The sequence below is a fragment of the Streptopelia decaocto genome, assembly GCF_964273445.1.
Source record: "Streptopelia decaocto genome assembly, chromosome: 9".
In the NCBI taxonomy this organism is placed as follows: Eukaryota; Metazoa; Chordata; class Aves; order Columbiformes; family Columbidae; genus Streptopelia; species Streptopelia decaocto.
In genome coordinates, this window is record NC_138664.1 from 15,795,602 (window position 1) to 15,821,339 (window position 25,738).

The window sequence follows — 25,738 nt, forward strand, 5'->3', positions numbered from 1 at the left end:
AGACGGCTGCTGCGCCCGGGAACCTGCGTGCCAGAATACCGCCGGCCGCCCCGGAACCTGCATGGCGCATAGCCCGCCCGCCGCCGCGCCTCAGGGGGGCCGGGCCGGCCGCGCGCGGGGGGCGGCCCCGAGTCTCCCGCCTCTTGTCAACATCACCTCAGCATCGCCCCAGCCCGCCCGCCCGGCCCGCCGCCACCGACACCGCCGCCACCGACACCGCCGCCCGGTTGCCTCCGGCTCTACCTGACGGTCTCGAAGCGCGGACGTCGCCCTCCGCTCGCGGGGTCCTGCTCGGTCTCCTCCCAGCCAGGTTGGAAGAGGCAATGGCAGAACTCCCAGCGCTGCCTCACACGCGGCTGGTGAGGTGACGCTGTGTTTGTACGCCCTTGAGTTTCTCACAAAATGGCACAAAAAATGAGTGGCTTGGTGATACGGATTAACCCATCACAGACAATGAAGGCTGGAGGCCCAGCTCTGCACCAGCTCCACTCGTGCCTGTGGAGGAGCTTGCCCTGCCCCGAGGACTCGGGGAATGCTTCAGCCCTGCTACCCTTCTGGAGCCCCTCAAGCAGCACGGGTAGGTAGGTGTGTTTGCTGGAGGCCTCCAGTCCTGCTGTGACAGATGGCAAGGCCACCCTGTCTGTACACCTAGGGACCCTGCTTTGGTGAGGGCCACAGAATACATTATTTTCTGTCAGTCTTGCACACTATTTTTCTGTGAAGCACATTCCTGAATGCTAGCTACGTAATCCTCCTAGTTATTCAGGTTTCCCTGTTGCTTGAGGTGCTCCACTGCAGGAAAAATCAAATTAAACACCAAAAGTTTGAACATTACAGCAGGGGACAGCACTAGACTTAGTCGCATTCTATCGTATGGCCAGATTTATGAGATCAAATCATTATTTTATGCCCTTCTGTAGATAATATATAGATCCCCCCAAAAAAGATTAAAAATGGAAGATGTGATGTGTAATATTTAAAAGCTCACCAAAGTGGGTTTCTCCAAGAACATTTGTTATGGTGAATGATAAACATAATTGGTTCCTTGGGCCGTTCATCGGAAACTACTAGATCTTTCTGCTTCAGCTAGGTGATGGTGGTTACTTTGTATATAAAGGAAAATATGTAAGATCAAGAGCTCTTAGGCCAATTATGGCAGGACTTGCTCATAACCATGCAAATTTGAGACTTGTAGATATTCTTGAGTGTAAAAAGTAGTCTTTCTCATGATAGCAAAAGTGAAGAGCTGTTCTTGTGTAATTATATTGCATCACGATCAGCTAGATATCAATGTTCACTACAATAGCTGTGTGTCCAACTTGGTGTGCTTTTGTTTGCCCAGGGGAGCTATACCAGTTGCTTAGCACTGAGTAAATTCCATGCGCATGCAAAGGCCCTTCATGGAAACACCATTTTGTGGGGTTTTGTTTTGTTCGTTTAGTTGCTAAGATTTGTGTTAAGATTCACTAGCTACAGAGTAGCCGTTTGGTATTAAGAGGCTATTTTCTATCCTTGTTTTCTATGGTGACTTTTCTAGTCTGTCCTTTTCTATATTCTAAATATTTCACTGATTTTGGTTCTCTTTTGAAGATAAAAAGAACTAAAACATTATGTAAATTGTAATGTATGTATGTTTTACACAGAACTACAGGAAGTTATATATAATCTGTAGGTTATTTGTTGAAACATTTGGCAAATAATGTTTTAATTCATATTATTAATTCTCAAAATTGTTAACTTGATGAAACAGCCTCCTATACATAAGGAAGTTGTCACTTTCCCAAGCAATGTACCAGAAGTGGTATTTTTAGCTTGATAGGGCAGGTATGTGTTTTCCTTTTGAAGTTACTGCAGCTGCAAGTATTGTGCTACAGCTGACCTCCCAAAGACAGCAGGGGTCCCAAAGGGACTGCAATATATTTTTTAACTTCTTAAATTTAAGTTCCAAACAAACATCTTCCCCCACCCTGTTTTGAAGACAGAGACTTAGACAGATGATCGTTATAGAAAATTACATACCAAAAAGGAAGGTAAAAATAAGGTGCGTAATATCAGTCCAATAATGCACCTCTCTGCTACTCTTCAATCTCTGGAAATATTTTTTTCTATACAAGCCAGCCACAGATGCAGAGGTAGGATATTCCCCATATTTAATGCAAACTGTGCATCCTCACATATTCCTTCAGAGTACCCACAGTTACTGCTTACTTCAGAACTATTTTAATCGTGGTTTAAACCTGTGATTACTGAAAAAAATGCAGTGTTGAAAATTACTAAAAAATCTTCATTAAAGATCTATTTTTATAGAAGATTTTAGTACCTATTTGCTATTTTTATGTTAACAAAGCATAACAGTTAAAAGATCACTTTAGATTACACTTTAAATTACTCCTAGAAGAGTCATGAAGTGCTTCAAAATGTATCATTACTTTAAAATGTTCAAGACAGAATTTATGGTTGGACTCGATGATCCTGAGGGTCTCTTCCAACTGAAATGATTCTATTCTGTGAACGAACCCAAGTCAGTTAACTATAGGAAGAATTTCTTGTAAGGAGATAATCAAATGGAAGCACCAAGGAAATTATTCAGAGCACCTACTGTAAGTACTTCAACTAGATATTGTAAACATCTCCATCTTTCCTGGTATTACTATGAGACTTCCTTGGTCACACAAATTTCCATTCATCATAGCAATGGAGTCCAAATCCAGGGACTGCCCTTAACAACAGACAGCATTGCTTCTGCATGTGCATTAAGAAAGTAAACTCTAGTCTCAGTGTTAAACACAGAAGTATTATACACCCAGAAAGTGGTCTGCAAAAGCAAATGCCATCTTCAGTTCCTCTTCTAATTCACTCACTGCTTTCTAGATTTTCAGGCTGTGTTAGCTGTATGAAACACTGTAGCTATGGCACCTTCCAAAACTTGAGATAAGTTGGGTAAATATAGTAATAATTAAAGCAATTGAATTCAGAATGAAATACCCAGGTTGGGGGTTTCTGTTGCTTTGTTCTTGGTTTGTTTTTTGTTTGGTTGTTTGGGTTTTTTCTTTTGTTTTTGGTTGGTTGGTTGTTTTTGTTATTCAGGTGAATTAATTGCAGTATAAACATAACAGGACCAGAGTTTTTGCAGATTTGCAAAACTGTAAGTTTAGCTTTTAAAAGGCATGTAGTTTGTTCTTTTCTCAGCTTTTTGAGTTTGCTTCTCGGTTTGTCTTATGCATATGGAATAGGACTCATTCTGCAGCCTGTTCCCCTTCTCTCACCTAGCACAGACTTGAGGGTTGCAGAGTGGAAGTAAAGAAGATAGTTTGTGTCATTTAGTTATGAGCCCTTTAGCTGCCTGAGTAATATTGATGGAGTCCAGAAAAATGTGTCTTGTCTCCCTTAGGCAGCATAAAATGGGAACAAGCTTGACCTCTGAGGGGAAAACAGGCACATGTAGAGATTGGAACAGGGAACTTGCACTTGACAAATGACCCAAACTTGGCAAAACTTACTGACAAAATATTAACATTTCATCTTCTGAAAAGCTTGACAGTATCAGAAAAGAAGGTTTCACTGTACTTTTAGAAAAAATCCCCAACAAATACCCATTGTCAAAGCCAAATTCCCTTCTGAGCTAATCAGGCTCGAGTTATTTGAATCTCTGTTGTTCTTTCCAGAAGTAGAATACTGATGCCAAAGTATATGATTAAGTGTCCCTCCACTGGAAGAAACAAATCACAGTGCTCTATTGCTCTAGTTTCCATCCCTGAATTTTCACTGTTTTTCTTGATGTTATTCACCTTTTTAATCATTGCAGTGACAAAGGATAAGGCCCTTGTATCTAATCCCCCCCTCAAACCCTTAGAAAGTCACAACAAAGAATGACTTGCAAAGGCTCTCTTGTTTAAGGTGAAGGACTAGATGTTTGTTAAAAGTACAGGGGCTGATCCTGTTCCCACTGAAGCTAATGGGAGTTAGGCTTATGAACAGGAAGCTTCTGTCAATGCATCTTAGCTGTCTTCAGATTCTTCAGCTGTCCAGCTCTCTTGGCTATTCCTTCCAAGTCTAGAGCTCCAAGGGTGGAAATTCTCATATCTTGTTGCACACACCCAGATAAGTAAGGGAGTCTGATCCCACCAAATGGTAAGAGGTTGTAATAAGCATGGCCCAGTTTGGGGCATTTGACTAATTTTACAGACCTAAACTTTTTTTGGTTTTTGTTTGTTTGTTGTTGTTGTTATCTTGACTTCTACATTAGGAGGAGTCAGTTTACATATATAAACTGTGAGTAAGATGGGAGCATGACTTAGTTATGATGAACAAAATACATCAGCTGATTTACCGCGAGGCAACCTCACTGCAGTCAGTCAGGAAAACTAGTGGTTACTAGCTAAAAGTATTACAAGTCTCTTTCTGCTAACGAGATGGGGAGCACAATGAGGCAAGTGGAGTAGGTATTGTTTACTCAAAATCTCCATTCCCTAGTACTATATCAAGCTACAACTCTGAGTGTATTGATAGATGTCATACACAAAATTCCATCTCCTTCAGACAGGACAAACAAATAGAGTATGAACTTATGCAGGACTGCCCTGTTTTCTGTTGCACCAAACTAAGGGTATTAAGTTCAAAGACTTCCTGTGCTAGTTTTGCAGAAAAGATTGCTCCCCATTTTTGAAATAACGGAAAGACAAAGCAGCTTTGCTAATAGAACATCTCCCAGAATGGCAGAATCGTAGGTCAGAAATATCAAATCATCCTACTCTTCCACCACGAGCCTTAGGATTTCTAAATTCAAACAATTTAGAATTTAGATCACAAACTACCCCCTAAATAGTCATTTGATGAAATGCAAGAATCCTGCAGAAGACACTATTTTTCTTAAAATATTACAGGAGTAGTATTTATTTTGTGTGCAAAACTATTTCATTTAAAAAAATATATGGCTTTGCAGAGTTTTTTTCAGAAGTAAAATTCGTGAGGAATCATCAATGTCTTTAAAGGCCTGTGTAAATCTCAGTCAACATTATACTTGTATTTTGTTGTAGCAAACATGACACAGAACACAAATAATTCAATTTCCATTAAGTAAAAATTCTCCTAGACTAAAACAAACTTACTTCATATCAAGCTGAAACAATTCACTGTATATGCAGAGATGTAGGAAAATGTAAAATTCAGACTGTGGTTTAGCTAGGAAAAAATATTACTTTTAAGGATTAAGAAAACTAGAGAGAGAAACAGCAAGTCTTCAATTTCTACAGCTGACATGTGGAAAAAAAACAACCCAAAACTATAAAAGAAAATATCTGGACGAACACTGCTTGCTTAATGGACACCAATAAAGTGAAGTCTGTCCATTATTAAGTCAATAAACTGTGACTGCAGTCTATCACAAACATAGGTGTGGTGGCATGCTCTATGATGTTAAAGACAGTGTACAGAACCAAGACTTATGCAGCTTATGTTTTCCACTGATTTTTAAGTGCTTTTGTATAGGAAAACAATATTTATAAAGTAAGTGAAAAAATTAATCGCTATTTATTCAGGTCTCTCCCAGATACCTTGCTATTGATAAAGCCTGAAAAACAAATATTCAATACCTGAAAAAACTAAAATATGACAAGTAGATTACAGTCTGAAATATATTTCAGGCAAATAAATTTTCAGGTACTTTTCTCACATTGCCTGCACATCCACAGAGTTCATAAAACAACTAAATAATGATTTATGCATGGTAACTTCCCTGGCAGTAACTGTTATGCCAAGGAAAACTTATTTACTGGTTGCAGACATCCATACAATAACATCAGCATTTTTTTTTGTTGCATGAATCAATCAATCAGTGTGAAGCACATACCTTGAATGGTGAAAACTGAAAATACAATGTTCCTTTTTTCCTTTATTTCTGAAGGAAATATCTAAACTATATTGTTGTCACTAAGAAGTGGGTCTCTGCTCTGAAATGTAGAACAAAATAATGTGGGATGACCTAGAAACTGTACAGTTTCTGTGGTTACAGAGGTAAAACCATGTTGCAAACATGAGACCACAGAACATAAATTACTATGTTACATATGTAATGGCTCATGTATTTGTCTTTAGAATCACAGAGAAATCAAGAAATATCAACATATTAATTCTAAAAATCAGATCAACAACAACAACAAAAAGAGAATGACCCTAAATCTGTAGCACTATTTCAGTACTCAAAAGCTGTACTTAATCCACAGGAACTACAGCAAACTTGTAAAAACGGAATACCACATCAATATTCCCAGCACCAGCTCAGTAACTTCACAGCACATCTATTGTTTTATTTATGAATATTACAGCTCAAGCTTGCTCGAGTTCCACAAGGACTCCGTGGCAATCTTTAGGGTGAAGAAAAATCACAGGTTTGCCATGTGCACCTATTTTTGGCTCTTCACTCAATATTCGTATTTTTTTTTTCTTCAGTTCTGTCATGGCCGCTTTTATGTCATCCACCTTATAAAAGAAAAATACAGTTCACAGAAATTAACATATTACACTGTTATGCAGATTTTACATTTAGGAGCAATAAGATAATTACTTACTAAAATGTTTTTTCTGAATTCTAATATAATTCTGAAAATAAATTACATTATAAAACCATTTAAAAACATCTAGCCTTAAAAATAAAATTCCTACAGAAGTTTCAATTGTTATTTGAATATTTTATAAAATATTGTTTAAATTGATTATGCTATATTTAAGAAATTATTAAACAAAAATCACTCATGCACAAAGCCTATTGATTTTTTTGTTGTTGCATTATAAGGACTCCATAAATAATCTAAACTCTGCATTACTATTACTAAGAAGATCAAACTGCTTTCAAACTATCAATAACTAAAGAAGAATGCCCCCCTGTCTAACTGATGACAGAACACTGACTTATTAGATGCTCGTGAAAAGGGAGGGCAGAAGGTAAAAGGAAAGTCCCTTTTAGATTTATGTGTCTTCCTTCTGAGTAGGTTAAGCTTCATAAATTTTCCTAAGAAAATCCTGGAATTAACAGAAACCCAGGTTTTCCTATTGAACTTAAATATAATAATAGCCTTTAACATAATGTTTCAGTACAGATCCCTGCAGAAATACATAATTAACAAAAACATGTCTATGCTGTATAATGTGATCTTAATTCTGATGTCATGTCATCAGATTAAATTTGAATTTTGTCAAACCTTAAATGCATTCATTCTCAGTTTAACAAATCCGATAGTCAATAAGCAATAAAGACCTAGAATTAGAGTAAGGGCATTTCTGTTTTTCAAGACTGAGGTGTCTGGACATAACTTGGTAAATAAATGTGCATGATGCCATTGTAGAGAAGTAGTAAATACCTAGCTTTAATTCAGAGGAATATAAATCAGTTAATTCCTACTCATTTGCAGGAGCTTTGTTGATGAAAATTCTGAACTCACTACAGTTCTTCCTACACAGCACTACCAGTCTCCTAAAAAAAGAAATTACTTTGAAGTTTAATGTAAAATAAAACAGCACATGTAACATGTGCTATGGGCCCCTCCAGGTTGTTTCACCAAGCAGAGAAGCCACTGCAGCTGCTGCTCCTGTCCTGTGGAGACGGCCGGGAGAGGAACCGTGCCTGGGCTCAGCTGGCATGAATTCCTGCAGCCCCAAGGAAGCAGAGCAAACAGTGGAAAGCCTGTGGATGCATCCATGTTAGGAGAATATTAGGCTCAGATTTCTCTCTTATTCTACCAAGCATCCAGATTGCTTTTAATTGCAGATATTAAATTCAATTATAGCTGGTCAGGAATAATTTAATTTTTTGTAAAGTGCTCATTTTGTCTGAAACAAATTCCCTATCAAAACATCTGTCTAAAATTTCCCTTTGAATAATAAGACAGAAGGAAGAAATAAAAAGCATTTTGATAAACTTGTCAGGCTTCCTCTCCAATACCGAATGAATTTTTACAATTCAGCTTTTTGCACTAAAATTGTTCATAGAAAGATATTTCTACAAAATATTTTTTAAATTGCAAATGAACAATTAATTGACACTGAATTTCTTGTACAGTTTTTCTGGAAACTATTTTTGCTAAACTTCAGAATTTCGGTCTTTGATGTTGTAAGATTTTCCATTCTGAGGAGACTGGAATATTGGAAGAGGGAGGTTAGTATCTTTTTCATTGACTATGGTAGTGACCAAATCTGTTTTCAGTCCCACTTAAACAGCAGGCCTACAATGGATTGCATTTTTCTCTATGTATTAATATATTAGTCTATAATCTTCTACTTGTTTGGAGACAAACATGAGGGACTTAGAACAATCATCTTTTTTTTTTTTTTTTTTGCGTAGCGAATCCATTAGTGAGTTACAAGACTTCGTTCAGGAAAATCTGGCTGCAAGTAGCTCTAGCTCATCCAATATCCAATTAATGGAAATAAACCACTAGATTATGACTCCTGGCTTGCTTGACCTACTCTATACAGTTAAAAATTTCTTTTTTAATGCAACACTTCTGCATTGTCGCACATGGTACAATTAGCATGTCCGATTCTTCTCAGTTTTCATAATTAACATTATGACTTCCCTTGACAGCCATCTTTGGTTTATCTGCAAAAACATAATCTCTCATACAAAATGGAGATCCACATAGAACAAATTCAGCTGGTAGCAAATATTTCTTGAAATGTCTTAAAAGGGATTACATATACTTGAGTCTTAAAAGAGATTACATATACTTGAAACTTCTGGGTGCTTTGAGCTCTTATTCCAGAGAAATGCCTACAACTTCTTTCTCCTGCACCTGTAAGTACCACTGGTCTTACAGAGGGCTGGAGGTTTTTTTCATTTGTAATGCAAATCACTCCTTTCTTCTACAACCCCCCTTTTCTAAATTCAGCTGTGGTCTTTCACGTATCTATAGCAGAACTGCCTAGCAATACAATTTAGGGTAAATTTAAACAGAATTGATATTCTTGAATATCTGTAAATAGGCAGACAATGTAAGAAAAATTGCAATGCCTGCATGTATGCAAAATTTCTAAATTCTGCATAAAAGCATGCAACAGTAAACACTGTTCTTTAGATGTATTCTGAAAACAATTTTTACCCACATCAGTAATCCCATTACTTTTTATTATTACACTTTGCATGAAATAATAAAGACTCAGATCTGTAAAATGTTAAGAACATGTCACGGGCAGCAGCATGAAATTTTGCATCAAAAATATACACTAAAACATGAGTACAGTAAATAAGATAGCTACCCAGCACCTTTACATCTTGTGTACTTTCAGATCAATTTCTCTTTGATGGACAAGGAAGAACAGGACAGAAGAAACTCCAGAGACTTTACTGCTGCTTGGTTAAGTACAACTAACAATCTTTTTTGACTTCTGTATACAATTAGCAACTAAATATCAAGCAGGAAGAAACTTGTGAAAATCTAAACTACACCTAAGCTCAACCTTGCAACTCCATATTTTTCCAGTGTGTGTCCTTTCTAAGTCAGGAAGTTTATACCTGTCAAACACTCTTTACAAGCCATTGGGCTTGTCCACCTTCCACACTGGATACTTAACCCTCCCCTCCCCAGTTTAATCTTTATAGCATAGAAGAGGAAAAAATTATCATGAAATTGAACTGTGATTTTGAAAACAGAAAAAAGACACATTTAAGACTTCTTCTTATGTAATATAAATTTTCACAAATACGACGGCCTTATATACGTGTTCTTGACACAGGTCAAACCTATGAAAAAATTATGCATACTTCAATATCTCCATCTTATCATATGATATATCGTGTTTAAATACCTCAATACAGATATGATGCATTCCTCCAGTCTTGTTTTTTTGCAGAAAGCTTGCAATGGGACTTTTCTCTCCTAAAGGGTGTAGAAGTTCCAGCTTGGTATTTCCCAGCTCCACAAAAACAGTGTAGACACCGTGTTCAGGGAGAGCAACAGTCTCGCTCACCTGTGCTCCTAACACATCTTTGTACAAGGACTGAGCTTTCTCCAAGTCAGGTACAGCAATTGCTACATGATTAAGTCGGCCCAGTTTCCACAAACAGCTTGGAATGTTTTGAGAAAAGGAATTCGATGATGATAGAGTTTGTATTGTGGGAGTTGAAGTCTGCAATCTGGTAAGAAGCCCTGAAAAAAGTGAAAAGCACCGATATAATGCTCCTGAGAAAGTATCAATATCTTCTCTTTCCCCTTTTAATGAGGCCTATATAACTCCTATGTCATAAGCACACCAGTGTGCAAAGCTGAAGGCAGACTGCAACCAAAGAAATAATTATTCTGCAATGCTAACAGCTCGATGGAATTTTTTTTCAGAGACTATGTAATAATTCAGAATTATTTTTTAAATAACCAAACAAGCAAACAAAAAAAAAAACACTAACAAACCAATCAACCAAGCACTGATTTGGTGTAAATGCTTATATATGCCTGTTAAAAAGAGGAACACATGGCCAAATGTAACGGTCAACTGTATAATGTACTTAAAAGTGACTTCTGATTTTTCAGAGCTGCTTACAAAATAGAGAAAGAAATGAGGATACGCATGTACATCTAGAAATTACAACAAACAAACATGAAAAACCAAACAAAACCTTGGACAGAACCAATACTGCAAGATTCTAAAGATAAAAGACTTGAGCTCTCAGCTGTCAGAACTAACCCAGGCAAGGAAAGAAATGTTATGTTGCATCTGAGGCTTAAGAAATCCAAAAATCTCCTGAGTTTGATTTCTTATTTTCTCTTTCTCCAATGATTATTTGCCCTTTTTGCTTTTCACATGCCATACAAGTCTTATACTTAGTTTCACGGATCTGTTTTAAAACGCTTACAAATATTTTACTTCTAAGTACCGTGACCAATATCATGTCGAACTGACCAATAACAATTTTTTTTGAAATGCAACTAGTGGCACTGAATTCAGTGTGAATTGCAAAAGCAAAGGAATATGATTTGGCTCATCATAAATACAAAGGTAATTATAAAATAATATTGCATGACCATATGACACAAAGGGCTAATGTATACAAAAGATGGAGAAGTCATGGAGAAACTCAGTGTCATGAAAAGCTGTTTAGATATCTACAGAACTTTTCACTGACTGCTCTGACAAGGCAGTACTGAACTTTGCACTGTGTCAAACTTCTGTATTGCTCACAAATAGTTCTAGGGTTGCTTTTTTTTAATAAAATGAGGATATTAACAAAAGAATTACATTAAAAATTCATCTGTCAGAGTACTAGAATCCGGAGGCATTGGGGTGGGAAAAAAATTGTGATCGTATCAGTTGTTTCTAGCAGCATAATTAGAATTAGATGAAAGGATATATTCATAAAATAGATACATTTTAATTTCATGCCAGTTTGCTTAAGGCCATGTGAGAGTTCCCAGTGCCTCAAGGCCAAGCTAGAGGCATCGCAGCATTTTGAAAGTCTTTGAGGATTCTTAGCTTTAAGTTCACAAATGTGCTATTTTGCTGAGATTGTGCAAAGGATGCACTGAGATTCTGGATGTTTTGCATACACTGAGGACAGCATGGCTTGCATTTTTTAAGACTCTTTGTACTCTGCAAGGTTAGTAGTAGCTGTAAGGTTAGTAGTAGTGGAAAGGTTAGTAGTAACTGTAATTAATCAGCTAGCTTCACTGTATAAAACTGAGAACTACCATATCACAGGAATTCAAGACTACAGCTATCAGTTAATTTTTCTTCAAAAAGACAACTGATACAGTCCTTAAATCTAAGCCTTTCTGAGGGTTGTGCTCTAATGGAAGAAGAGGTGTTTATGTGTATTTGAGATTAAAATTACAACACACAATGTACATCTTTCCAAAGACTTAGGTATCACAAAAGTAAGTCTATGCAGAATCTTTTGATAATACTAAATTGACATCCTACATTAATTATTTCCAGCAACTTGTCCAGTTATGCAAGTAACTGCCCTGGAATATTTCTTGCCAGCATTTCACACAGTACATCCTGTCCTCTGCTTCACCACACCCAGAAGTTCTGCACAATTCTTTTTCATTTGTTACTTTTAGGCTATCATACTAGCATAGTAGAGCAACTTAATACTTCCAAGTACTTTTCAACTTTTTACATGTGAAGAAAATCCCCTAGCAACTCCTACATAAACGAAAAATTTTTGCTTTTCAAAAGTTTATGCTGGAGCTATTTCGTAAATAGACTTGCCATCTAAATGCAGCTTTATCTGGGGTGAACAAAGCAATTGCCTGAGGAACCAATACTATGCAATGTTTATAATGTACAAACCAAGAAACATGCAGTATCTAGTTGGCATAATTAGAGGAACTGATAATTAACCAGACTAGAGTTTGATCAGATCACCAGAGTAAATAATGCATTAAAAAAATAATTAAAAATTTAAAAAAAGAAACATCAGAATGATCTTTTCTGTCCACCTAATAGTCTACTTAAGCACCTATGTTTCCTACAATAATTTCTTAAGGCCTCACTCAATTCTTGCTGAAGCAAGAAATACTCTTCCACCTACAGGAGGTCAGTATTCTCCACAAGAGAAAAATCCTTTGCAAGATAGGGACCACTTACTATATAATTTGTTACGTTTCCTAGAACCTTTTATTGTTTCATTCCATCTTCTAATTATTAACAGACCACAATTCAGTAGAAATACTACAAATGTAGATTTTTCAATCAGTCTTTACTGATGGGAGAGGCTAGGATTTTTCCCATTCTTTTTGACATATCCCATCTGTAATTCTTGCTGTACTTCACACAGGGCATATGACTACACGGTTATTACAATTTTATTTGTATTTTCTCTATTTTCAAGTAAATTGACAGAAAATAGAGGCACAGCCTGTTACTCAGCTATTACAGAAGCAATAGCAAAAGGAATATAACATGCTATTTTGGGTTCTCTCTGAAAAATGCTTGATTTTTGTGGTGTTTCCTGGAAAGATAATCTATTGAAAAAGTAAGTATATTCCTAAGATTCTTGTAAAGTCAAAGATACTTAAATGCCCACTCATATGACAATATTATTTATGCATCTCTCCATCTCCTCCTCTCACTTAATGGATTGGGTGGTAGAACCCTATATATTTTTCCTATGAGTATGTAGGGGCAGAAGAGTCTTCATTTCAGCAGGTTTGGCTTTTTGGGGTTTTTTTCACTTTATTCTGTGAAGTCTTGTGAATTTATCCTAGCTCTAGTCATATGCATATTGAGCTTTAATTTTAAACCCATAATTACCAGTATGAATTGACTGAGATCAAACAAAAAGCGTTTGTGTTTTCCTTGCATTATATAAATTAGTAAATATATATATTAGTTTCTTAATATTCTAGTCGTCTTCTAACCCAATAATCAAAATACGACCTTGCGGTGAAAAAGAAAGCTTTTCAGCAAACTTCAGATTGAAACCCCATCACTTCTGTGTTTCAGGAAAGAAACACATTTATGCATATATCAAAAAAACGGTCCTATTAATTGCTGTGGCTAAATTCTTCAATCATGAAAGCACTTCTTCACTGACTACAGAATTATTAAATTCTAAACTTTCTCCAATGTTAAAAAAAAGTTACTTTCTCTGCTTCTTTTGAAGCCAGTGGACCCCGTGACTAAAATATCTATCCAAATACATATCCTGCTTGAAAAACTTGCATATGCAGACCAAATTCATGCAAGCAGTTCATTCTCCTAGTATATACAGCATTTCCCCCTACTGTTTTTTTAAGACCTCATTTTTCAAACACTAACAACCACATCTGAATTTTTCTAGAAATTTTGTCCTTCAGAGAAGATTCAGCTGATCTTGCTCTCAAATACGGTTGCTGGCTTCCTAGTCTCAGTGATACTGCAGAATGTTTGTCATCTTCTTCAGCTTCATTTGAAAAATACTTTTAAATTGTTCTATTTGGGTTTTATTCTATTAATGATTCACTGATGTACTACTATTATGCACATCAGAGTTTAAATATGTACAGTTGTACTAACTGACCCACTCAATAACAGAGCAGGTTATGAACATGAAGTTACAAGTGTAAAGTGAGACCCTCATCCTTCAAATGTTTATTCATAGCCTTGTTGCTCCCTGTGTGGGGAAGTGTTCATTGACTTACATGGCTTAATAATCAAAGCCAAATCCAACTGAATTCAGTCATGTTCTCTGTGCAGAGGTTATGTGACAGTGGGTCACAGTAAGAACCTTGTCACTGGGCACTGCTCCATTGTCAGCCATTTCAGGTTGAGAAAAACTCCCAAGTATGGTGAGGACGTTGTTGCCATAGGGAGTTTGGCATACAGGGGCTGCGTATCAGTGATCTGCAACAAACTGAGAACGGGCAGAGTCTGGCCCTTCTGAAATCCCAGCAGTTTCAAGGTGGCATTGGCATCTTGGAAACTGCCGGCCGACAAGGCTTACTTTGGTCACCCATAGTGCTGCTCTGCTCCATGCTGGAGGTGGCTTGTGGGAAACAGATGGGCTCAATAGTTCCTAGAAACTGCGTCTCACTTTGCTGCAGCTCTGGCTTCTTCCATCAGTGCAATTATACAAAGGTGTTTCATTCCCAGTGTCCCACTGGTTGATCACTGACAACATCAAGTCTGTCAATTGCTTTTCTCCTGCAGTGTATGGCAACTGAGTAAATTAGTGTGGTTTAGGTACAGTGAGTTTAACCTGCCCGTACTTACTACTCTAAGAGAGTGAACTGTCCAGATAATTATAAGGAACGGGAAATATTTTGCATTTGGCCTCCAAGTTGTACCGTAAAGAGACGAGCTTCTCCTTGCTCCATAAGTTTGCTGCACAAGTTTATTGCAAGGCAGATACCATAAGCTGTTAATGTATCATGTGGATCAGAGGACCTTGTTTGCGTTTATAAAAGCAATTCCGTTTTGCTGTGGCCTGTAACGCTCTCACGGAGAGCCTCGGGCCCGCACCCGCGCTGCAGCGCAGGCAGGGCCGGCGCGCTCACGCCCTGCCGGCCAGCCCGGCCCCAGCGCGGAGCGGCAGTGCCCGGCGCCGCGGGGCGGGAGCCCCAGGCCGGAGCGGGCACCCTGAGGCCCGCCGCCCCTCACCGGCCCCGCCGCCCGCCCCGCCCGGCCCCACGTTACCGGCCGCCGCGCGCCCCAGGGACGCCGCCATCTCGCCGCCCCGCCGCTCGCCCCCAGCCGGGCCGCGGGCCTGGTCCCGGAAAGCGGCCGCCCTTCGCCGTCACCGTTGCCACCGCCCCCGGGCGGGAGCCTATCGGCACGGTGACAGCCCGCGGCTGTGGTGTTAGGAGCGGCGCCACGGGAGCGTCTTGGTAACGCGGCGTAGGAGTGGCAATGTCAGTGTCACGCCGAGGGGCCGTAGAGCCCTCGCTGGGGCGGTTGGGCGCAGCTGCCCGGTGCATTCCCAGAAGGAGAGAGCTCCGTTGGGAAGGGCCGAGCGCTGCGGCCGCTTCCAGCCGGCGTGCGCGGCCGCGGGGGAACCGAAGCCTGCAGGGGGGCGGCTGTGCAGAGTTAGCCGTGCTGCTGCGGGACTGTGCAGGGACCGCTCTGGGCGCTGTTTGAAAAAGCAAGGGCAAAAGAGGCAAATTATAGCAAGGAACATCTGTAGAGAGGCAAAGTTTTCTGACTAGAGCATTGTGCAGAAGAGACTCTGGACAATGAGCAGGCTGTCTTCTGGTGCTGCATTCCTCTTGTGACAGGGGCATGGGACATTGCAAGTTGCTGTGATAAACAGCTTGTGCCATTTCAAATCTGATAATATCTGGATAATTAAAAGTGCAGATCAAAATCAGTGGCCAAGATGGCTATTTAGAAGTCTCAATATATGACACTTTCTGCTTCCAACCTAGGTTGTAAAGTGTCGGATAAGTTTATGATGTTCAGAGAAGCACAGGTACAGGTCATACTCATGCCTCTGCTGGCTGGGCCCTGCGCCACACCATGTTATTTGGAGGGTACAAAGTGCCAATGAGAAGACTCACTGAAGTTGCATAGCAGGGCTTTGATTTCTGTGCACCGAAAATACTTTTTTTTTTTTTTTTTTGGATAAGAAGGAAACATGAAAGCAGCAGAGGAACAGCAAAGGCAATAGCAAAAACAAAGTTAGAAGGCTGGTCACAGTTTTGGATCCAGCAGCTGAACGGCTGGGGTGGCTGGGAACAGCAGCAGACAGGTGAGTGCAGCATGGGCAGCAGCCCTGCTGATGCATTTTGCAGCATGGAGGAGGGCAGATCACCTCCCCCAGCTGCAGCAGCAGCTTCTTCTGCAGGGTGTGTGGGTGTAGTGCTTAATTTGACTTTATAAAATGAACTTTAAGGAAACTATGTGATATAAATTAGCAAAACAGTTGAAGAACACTGGGCAGTGCTCACCAATTGCATAGGTGTGTGAATGTGTGTCTAGTTAGAGTTAGGGAGCTTGGGGACGCCAGGTAATGTTAGGCATTTTGCTCACAGAATCAGCTGGAAATGTGCCGTTCCAAAATAGCCTCTGCATCTAGGTCAGAGAGACAAAACTGCAAAGTAAGATGACTGTAGCTTTACTATATTTAGAGCAGGTTTTTCAGTGCTGAACATCCCAATCCAGAGCAATACCTCGCTTTTCCAAGGGGAGGAGGCAGCAGCCATCAGTGGATGACTCTGCAGTACCCTGCTTGCGGTTCAGTGCCGACGCGAGCAGGCCCACCTGAAGATGAATAGCCGACGCGGTTCTGTGACAAAAGCGCGGGCTGGGAGGCCGGGATCCTTTTGGATCGGGGCCGGGCTGGGCCGGCTCTCGCTCCGCGGGGCGGAACTCCCGTGCGCGGAACCTCGGCGCTGGCCGCAGGAGTCGCCCGGACGGCTGAGCCGGCGGCCGCGAGGAGGCGGTGCCGGGGGCTCCACGCGCCGCGGCCGGGGCAAGATGGCGGCAGTGAGGGGCCTGGAGACGGGACTCAGGGTGGCTGGGGCCGCTGCGGCGCGCCCGGAGCGTTTCCTCAGGTACTGCGGGGCTGGGGGTGTCCCAGGGGCTGGGGAGCCCCCAGATGCGGGACCGGGTGCGTGTGCGGACCCCGCGCTCGGCGATTCGGGCGGGCCGCGGTGCGCTGGCGGGGAGGCCGCGTGCCCCTCAGCTGCCCCGGTGCTGCGGGGCTCGCCTGGAGCGAGAGCGGGCTGGGGCTTCTGCCGCCGCTGCTGCAGTGTCCTGTGCCTTTCTTCAGCTTTCGGGAACTGGGCAAGGAATGTTTCTGTTTCTATCAGCTATGTTGAACCATTCATTGGTAACTCTAGAGAAAAAACTGGAGGAGACTACGGAAATATAGAAGCTGAGGAGTAAGGCAGTGTAGGAAGGCAGTTACCTTTTTGAAACCAAGGATTTGTATCTCGGATGTTTGAGGTGTCTAGCGCTGTACTGTCGATGGGCTGAGGCCAATTGCATGAGGTTCAACAAGGCAGTTGGGTCACAACAACCCCAGGCAGCGGGAAAGAGTGGCTGGAAAGTGCCTGGCAGAGAGGGATCTGGGAGTGTTGGTTCACAGCTGGCTGAACAGGGGCCAGCAGTGTGTCCAGGTGGCCAAAAAGGCCAACGGCATCCTGGCTCGCATCAGGAATAGTGTGGCCAGCAGGACTAGGGAAGTGATCGTCCGTCCCCCTGTACTCAGTGCTGGTGAATGCCCACCTCGAATACTGTGTTCAGTTTTGGGCCCTTCAGTACAAGAGAGACATCGAGGTGCTGGAGCAAGTTCAGAGAAAGGCAGTAAAGCTAGTTAAGAGTCTAGAGAATAAGTCTGATGAGGTGAGGCGGGGGGAGCTGGGGCTGTTTAGCCTGGAGCAAAGGAGACTGAGGGAAGACTTTATCACTGTGTACAACTGCCTGAAAGGAGGTTGTAGCATGGAGGGCCTTGGTCTCTTCTCCCAAGTAAGAAGCATTAGAACAAGAGGAAATGGCCTCAAGTTGCACCAGAGGAGGTTTAGATTGGATATTAGGAAAAAATTATTCCTGGAAGGGGTTGTTGGCCACTGGAACAGGCTGCCCAGGGCAGTGGTGGAGTCACCATCTCTGGAGGGGTTTAGAAGATGCACAGATGAATTTCTTAGGGAGATGGTCTAGTGGCAGCATTAGGTTAATGGTTGTACTCGATGATCTTGAGGGTCTCTTCCAATCAGATGATTCTGTGATTCTCTTCCCCAAAGTGTCTGGAGTGCTTAAATATGCTTGAAATATAAGAAGATGCAATTATTAAAGGGTGGAATATTCTGTGCAGCTGCTATTTCATACACAAAGTGTAATGAAGCTGAGTGGCTTAACAATTACAATGTCTTAATTTCTAGGAATGTTTAGTAGTAGTACTCCAAGAGATGTGTAAAAAGTTAAGCAACAGCAGTAACTGTTGAAAGTTGCTGTTCTGTAGCACCAAAATACCTGAGCAGACATAAAAAGAGGTGCGTGTGATTAACTTAATGGGTGTAAAATGAACGAAAGCTAATAAATTCTGCAAAATAGAAAATAAAATATTAATATTAGATATTGTGATTTCTGAAGCTCTTAATTTTTTTCTTACTTGTAGTGTACAAGATGGACTGGCTTCTGACTTCAGAGCGTTAACAAAGACTCTCTATGATTTGAATAAAACTCTGGGAAGTCATATAGTTCGTGGGGGTCCTCTAAAAGAGCTGGTGATAGAAAGTTTTGATGAAGAACAGATTTGGCAACAACTAGAACTCCAGAACAATGCAGTTCTCGATTTCTTCAAGAAATCCATTGCAAGGGATGCCGAGGATGAAGATCTTAGCCTTCTCTCAGACCAGGAGGAGGATAGCTCTGATGCAGAGACCAGCAGCGACAAGGAACTGGAAGAGAACATAATGGAAGCAGAAACCAAACAGAAGAATGTTCATACAAAAGATAAGATTAAACCTAAAGAAAAGCAAAGTAAACTCGGGGAAAGCATAATGCAGAAATACAGCGACGAGGATTCCGATATTGACTTTGATATTGAAGCACTGGAGCAACAAACTAAAACATCCAAGGAAACCACATTGAAGAAAGTGGGAAGAAAATCTATAGTGGATGATAAATTTTTCAAGCTGGCTGAGATGGAAGCTTTTTTAGAACATGTAGAGAAGGAAAACAGGGAGGAAGAAGAAGAAATTAATTATTTTGAAGACGTCATCTCAGATGATGAAGATGAAGAGTCTGAAGAAGATAAAATTAAAGTAAGAATATCAGTAAATTAATTTTCTGATGTCTCTTTTCCTTTAAATCAAGATATGATGTCTCTTAGGGTGATTATAAACTGTTGAACTCTGAGTAGAAACTAAGTAAAATTTGATTTGATGACTTCAGAGGCTTTACTTTAATAATATATTTTACATTAATATCTGGTAACAAAATGTCCTAGTGTAAAAGAACATACTGTGCTGCTATTCCAGTCTCTCTTTAAATGGGTCTTGCGTGTTGCATGAATAAAGGAAGAGCTAGTATGTCACAAGAAATACAAACAAGAAACCTTGCAGAATTGCAGAATAGATCACCCAGCAAATGAAAAAGACATGTCACTCAGCATTGACATCTGGCAATTAGAGATCACTAAGGTGACTGATGCAGAGCAAAGGGCTTTGGGAAACTTCTTTTTCCAGGGACATGGCTCTATAACTCTGATTTAAGTTGCTGAGTGCTTGTTTCAAAAATAAATACTTTATTATTTATTATTACCAGAGATTCTCCCCAGCGACTAAGAACTATGCCTATGGTGCAAGGGAACATCCATGCATTCCAACGGATTATCCGCAAAATCTACTACTCTTTGACATCTGTAGACGTTGAAATTGGAAATTAATTTAAGTGATAGAATATTTAAAATACTTGCAAAAGAGGTTAGTTTTACTAACATGCCCTACCAGAGATTGATGCTTCATGAAACAGAATCACTGTTACACAAGTAGTGCTATTCCCCAGGTGCTAGAGACTTTAAAAGACAGGATACCCTTAGACTGCTGCCAGTCTTAACAGGTTTTGGTTTTTTGTTTGTGATTTTGTTTTTTCTCTCTCCCCTTCTTAGCAAGTTAAAAGTTCTAGAGACTTGACATACAAAGATTTCTTTGATCCGGTTGATGACAATGATTCAGTAGCTAATGATGTTGAAGATGAGCAGGAAGAAGAAGCAGACAGTGCTATTGAAGAGGAGAATGAAGAAAGCATGTCTGAGTAAATATATGCTTTATTTGCAGTTAAAATGACCTTTTAATTTTACATTTAAGTGAAGTAGAAAAGTGTGAATTCCAGGCTCACTTTAGTTGTGGTTTCTCATTCTGTTATCTGTTGTATGTTCATGGTTTGCATTGTCACCTTATTTAAAAGGTAGATTATTCATTTTTCTTTTGAGTATTGTCTCTTGATATTTATTTGAATAAATAATTTAATAGCTGTAACTTTGGGTTTTGAAAGTTATTTTTAACATATAGAAGCTTCCCTGGTGTCCCCTGCCTTTAGGTTTCAATGAAAGCCTATTGTATTTGTTAATTGTGCGTTAGTTGTAACAGGTAAACATCTAATGTCTGAAATATCTTCATGTAAAAAATTATAGAGGCTGTTCAACCTTTATATTGAATTTTAATGTTACAGGGTTGAGGATATTAATGAAATGATGATGGAGAATATGAGAAGTAAAGAAGCCTCTAAAAAAGTCACTTTTAGTTTGCCAGATGACAGTGAAACAGAGGATGTTACTGATACGAAATTAGAGAAGGGCATCGATCCCAGTGAAATAAAGTCTTCTTTTGAGAAGAGACAGGAAAAGGTAATTGTTTCTTTTTATTTTACTAATACTTTGAAACAGTGGCCATTTTTAAAAAAATTGTTGTTTAATTTGTTCAGAGTGTGGCAAATATGAAGCAGCTATTTACAAAGTAAGGAAAGAGTAGTGGCTTATCTACATCATATATATATGCAATCATATATTCTCACATCTCTATGTGATGAGGAGTTAGAAGTACCTGAAATAAGTATTAATTTATTGCTATGAGTTTACTTGTGAGCTCTGTGTTTTAAACTTCTTCGGAAATGGTGTTTTTCAGATGAGCAAAAAAATAAAAAGTTTAGAAGAAGAGTTGTTAGAGGAAAAGCCTTGGCAGCTTAAAGGAGAAGTGACTGGACGAAAACGACCTGAAAACAGCCTTTTGGAGGAAACGGTATTTTTTGACCATGCGGTCCGAATGGGTAAGTAGAGAGAGGGCTTTCTGGGAAGTGTGTTGAATGTCACATTGGCTTTTCTTCCCTTTGACCTTGCTGAAAATACCTGTGACTCAAGAGCAGGGTAACAAAACATTAAGTTAAACTTCATAGTGTGTTTTTGAGGTTGTGCGTTTTCGTAGTGGGTACTACAGGAAGCTGTAATCTTCTTTGTTCATTTTTAAATTAACTGAAAATTCCTCAATTCGATGGCAGATTAGTTATTAAGAGACTTCCACAATATGATTAGTCTCTTCAACATAGAGGAAAACATTATTTACTTACTTGGCCCTCAATTACTAAATTTTTTGAAGGCTTTACTTCCTTCTTCTGTTCTTTATTCTTCGTAGAACAAAAAAGTATTTCTTGCTGGAGAAACATTCATCTTAAAATTCTTCTCTTTTCCTCTCAGCACCTGTGATCACGGAAGAAACTACTTTTCAGCTTGAAGACATCATTAAACAGAGAATATTGGATGAGGTTAGTATTATCTTTCTTGTTCCTCTCTACTTGTTTGTAGACTCGTTTCACAGGGCACATTCCAATGGTGAGTTTAAAGCTCTTAAAACATGAGGTGTAGAGTTATCTTAATTTCTACAGCTGGTAGTTTTATTATTTTGCTTTGATGAATGTGTCTCTAAATTTCTAAGGAGCTCTGTTTTTACATGCCTGTTATATGCTTAGTTTTGGTGCGCTTAAAAAAAAAGTGTTTGCAGATATAACTCTTAAGGAGTTTATTTGGAATGTAATACCAGTCTGTAAATTTTGTCTATTACCATAAATGTAGCACTCTGAGTATTCTAAAGACTAACCAAAACTCAGTTGTTTATTTTTCTTAAAATCGACTGATAGATTTGTATCACACATCTTGAGGCTTCTTGTTAGCTGAATTTTTAAAAATGCTATATGTGGGGGCGCGAGTATTTAAGTACTTAAGAAAACTACACATTTGTTATACAATTTTTGCCTTGATCCACTAAAAATAAGCACATAAGCTAGAGCCGTAAGTGTTTGTTTGTTTGTTTGTTTGTTTGTTTGTTTGTTTGTTTGTTTGTTTTTTCAAAATGAAAGCGTGAAAGTTTATGAGTTCCCGGGAAGCCACATGCATAAACTAATGTGCCAGATAAGTATTATGAAAAAAATGAGTTTTAGTACCTGATATTTGACTGTAGTTGCATTTGGTCATTAATTTATGACTTTTTCAGGCATGGGACGATGTAGTACCAAAAGAAAAACCAAAAGAGGAGGCTTTTGAATACAAGAAACGTATCACTTTGGATCATGAAAAGAGTAAACTGAGTCTTGCTGAGATCTATGAGCAAGAATACATGAAACTTCACCAGGTAATTTAAACAATGCCTTTCCTTCTAGTTTGAGGTTCACACCGCATAATCTTATATGTTCATGTGTACACTGCTAACTCTGCTTTCTGCTTTGTGGAAGTACTTCGATCTTTCTCTGAGCGGTCACCAGTGTAATGGCTCTGAATTGTATATTGTGTTGTTATCAGTCTTGCTAAAGTAAAATAGCTTTATTAATGGTGTTGCAGTAACCTTGTATTATTAATGCAGCAAAAGACTGAAGAGGAAGAAAATCCTGAACACAAAGAAATTCAGGAAATGATGGATTCACTTTTCCTGAAGCTGGATGCACTTTGTAACTTCCACTTCACACCCAAACCAGTAAGTACATAAGTTTCATAACATTGGGATATTTTTCCCCCTCTTTGAAGGGGGATACTTTAAATTCTATTTGGGAAATGGAATGTAAACATTGAATGTTACTGAGCTTGTTCTTATTTCATATTGAATGCACTGTAGTTGCCTCTAAACAAGACCAAATCTTTGGTATCTTCAGTTAGCTGTAAGCTGCTGTGAGATGGTGTGCTCAGTCCTAAATATGTTTCCTTATTTCTAGCCTGTGCCAGAAGTTAAAATCGTTTCGAACCTTCCAGCTATAAGTATGGAAGAAGTAGCGCCTGTTGCTGTTAGCGATGCTGCTCTCTTAGCACCAGAGGAGATCAAGGTAAATATAAATGGAAGTCACGTAAGGATCTGAGGAGGATCTCTATTGTTGATAGAAGGGTGTAATGGCTGCCAGAGCAATGCTGCCCCCCCAGCCTGGGTTCCCCACCTTGTGGACTTTCTTGCATTTTAGTGTTGGTGGTTGTTTGGGGGGTGAGGTGCCTTTTTTTTTTTTTTTTTTAATAACTGGAAGAAGGAGAAAGAGGTAGTTTTATTTGGCTACACTAAGCTATGGTATACTTTGATTTTCTTCTTGACTATTATGTGATGGTAATTATTTTCCCAACATATATATGAGTATTTGGAAGGAGAAAGCTAAATGACAACAGTGAAGAGCAATTAGCATGTCTTCAATCATTTGAACAAATTCCACTTCCCAACTTTAGCCGCTTTTTGGCTTTTGTCTTTACATGGCATCACCCTTAGCTGGCTGAATGCTTGAAGTAATGGAAACACTAAGGCAGACTTGAGTGCTGTGAAACGAGTGTTTTCTTTTGCACATTTATGGATCTAAAGATCTTGTTCTTTTTAGGAAAAGAACAAAGCTGGTGATGTAAAAACAGATGCAGAAAAGACTCCCACAGACAAAAAACGAGAACGAAGAAAGAAAAAACTCCGTAAACGTATGAAGCAGAAAGAAAGGGAGAAACGTCAAAAGCTTCTTGAAAAGATGAAACCAGAACAGGGCACAAAACTTAGCAAAAAAGCTGCTGCAGCAAAATTAAAAAAGCTTACAAAGGAAGGCAAAGCAACTCTGCTCAAGGTAAGGCTCTCTTAAGTAATCCTGTATAACTTAGAGCTTCCCAGCTAAAGAATATTAGAATATTAGAATCCCAAGGATAGATAATATTTAGCTAGAGAGAGGAAGGGGAACTTTAACACAAAGAATTATGAAGTGTAGGGTTTGTTTCCTTCCTACCCCTCTTGGCACAAGTACATCTCCTAATCTTTGTCCATCCCCTCAAAAATTCTTGTACACAAGTAGTACATATGCTTACCAGCCACACCCTGTTACCTTATTTATATCTGAGCAAATACAAAAGATAAATGGAGCTATTGGAAAGAAAGAGGTAGGAAGAAGACATGAAAAGGGCAGATGCAAAGCATACTCTTTTTTTTTTTTTCCTCCCACCCCTTCCCCCTGTATTCTTTTGAACTACACTTTTGGAAGGACTGTTCCATAGTTATAACTGTCTTATGCAAAGTAGTGTTGAATGCCTTTTTAGTCCTGATTTTGCTGAGTATCCTGACAGCATCATGTCAGTACAGAGGTCTGAAAAAATACAGCTTTGGTTGCACTTTGCAATGACTCCCTTGTTTATAATGCGTATTTATGTAGGTGTTATTGCTTTAATTATGAATAAATAATACCTGAATGGTTGTTGGAACATTATAAGCTTACTCAGATTATGAAATATATTTGAACTTGTAAGCAACTTAATCTTTAGATATGGAAAAACAAACAAAAAAGTATGATACAATTACTTTCTATCAAAGTATATTCACGAAGTGGAAATGATTGTTTGCATTAGGTACTACTTTTTGTTTATTGCAAAGTTCACACGGTGGTGTTCCTGCAAATACTTAATGCTCCTATTTCCTGCATTTGAACTGTTCTGCTTGGTTAAGTGGGACTTGCATGCGTAATTGTGGATGACATTTCTATTTAGTTCTTTCTGAGCTTCGAGTAACTTAAGCTATTTCAAAATAGAATATTCCTGTTTAACTTTCTATTTCTTACTGTGGAGCCTCTCTAGTTTCATCCGATTGGTTTTGTTTTGCGTGCTGTAAAACAGTAAACTTGTGTACCACCTATGATACCATATAAACTAAATTTTTAAAATATCTGAAATGTTGAGATGTTAGAAACTAATAGGAAAAATCACTTGATTACTTATAAAATCTTTATGCTTATCTTTTCAAAAGCAGAGCAGACATGTATTTGTAGCTTATGATGTGCAAGGACCTGTTCTTGCTGCCTGTTCTTACGTACCATGGTAATTGCTAGTTAGAAAAGGAGTGTTTATTTGTTTCTTTAGACAGCAGGAGTGCTCTAAGATTGCAGTGAAAAATATCCTTGAAAAGCAATTATCAGGGTTTTTTTCAAGTCAAATACATTACTTACTGATTTCTCACATATAATGGTAATGGTACTGTTTGTACATCTTTTGGTTTTAACAAATATTTTGTCTAATGACAGGATGAAGGTAAAGACAAAGTCTTGAAATCATCCCAGGCCTTCTTTTCTCAACTGCAAGATCAAGTAAAAATGCAAATCAAAGATGCAACCAAAGTAAAGAAGAAACAGAAGCAGCAGAAAGCCCTCTCTGTTCACAAACTGAAATTGTAATCTACCTTTTTATGTATGTGGGATATTGTATATATTAAAACATTTCTAGATGAACGCTGAATTTGAGTAGGTTTGATCTTTAAAATATTCTGTGACAATTTCCTTTAGGCTTTACTTCTATTTTCTACCACAGAACTGTGATTTTGTCTTTTTATTCCAAAAAAAGAAAGTTTCT

General features: G+C 39.1%; 2 protein-coding genes across 2 annotated transcripts; one reads left to right on the top strand and one right to left on the bottom strand.

Annotated features, from left to right (window-relative positions):
- Window positions 1-6,284: 6,284 nt before the first annotated feature.
- On the bottom strand, window positions 6,285-15,222 carry MCEE (methylmalonyl-CoA epimerase). The gene is made up of 3 exons (XM_082061073.1): window positions 15,106-15,222; window positions 9,799-10,139; window positions 6,285-6,477 (listed from the first exon to the last, which is right to left on the bottom strand). Exons 1-3 carry the CDS (start codon window positions 15,134-15,136, stop codon window positions 6,325-6,327), a joined length of 525 nt encoding a protein of 174 aa, XP_081917199.1. The 5' UTR covers window positions 15,137-15,222; the 3' UTR covers window positions 6,285-6,324.
- Window positions 15,223-16,821: 1,599 nt separating this feature from the next.
- On the top strand, window positions 16,822-25,624 carry MPHOSPH10 (M-phase phosphoprotein 10). The gene is made up of 11 exons (XM_082060998.1): window positions 16,822-16,961; window positions 18,527-19,175; window positions 20,021-20,166; window positions 20,584-20,758; window positions 21,036-21,177; window positions 21,602-21,669; window positions 22,395-22,532; window positions 22,761-22,871; window positions 23,107-23,214; window positions 23,746-23,976; window positions 25,414-25,624. The coding sequence occupies exons 1-11, from the start codon at window positions 16,885-16,887 to the stop codon at window positions 25,561-25,563; spliced, it is 1,995 nt and encodes a 664-aa protein (XP_081917124.1). The 5' UTR covers window positions 16,822-16,884; the 3' UTR covers window positions 25,564-25,624.
- The last annotated feature ends 114 nt before the right edge of the window (window positions 25,625-25,738 follow it).

Excerpts from the sequence above, each read along its gene's own strand:
- MCEE (XM_082061073.1), bottom strand. The coding sequence starts at position 15,136 with ATGGCGGCGTCCCTGGGGCGCGCGGCGGCCG. Across the intron at positions 10,140-15,105 it reads CCTGGGGCGCGCGGCGGCCG|GGCTTCTTACCAGATTGCAG; the intron begins GTAACGTGGGGC and ends CACTTTTTTCAG. Across the intron at positions 6,478-9,798 it reads TGCATCATATCTGTATTGAG|GTGGATGACATAAAAGCGGC; the intron begins GTATTTAAACAC and ends TTCTTTTATAAG.
- MPHOSPH10 (XM_082060998.1), top strand. The coding sequence starts at position 16,885 with ATGGCGGCAGTGAGGGGCCTGGAGACGGGACTCAGGGTGGCTGGGGCC. Across the intron at positions 20,759-21,035 it reads TTGAGAAGAGACAGGAAAAG|ATGAGCAAAAAAATAAAAAG; the intron begins GTAATTGTTTCT and ends GGTGTTTTTCAG. Across the intron at positions 21,670-22,394 it reads AACAGAGAATATTGGATGAG|GCATGGGACGATGTAGTACC; the intron begins GTTAGTATTATC and ends TGACTTTTTCAG.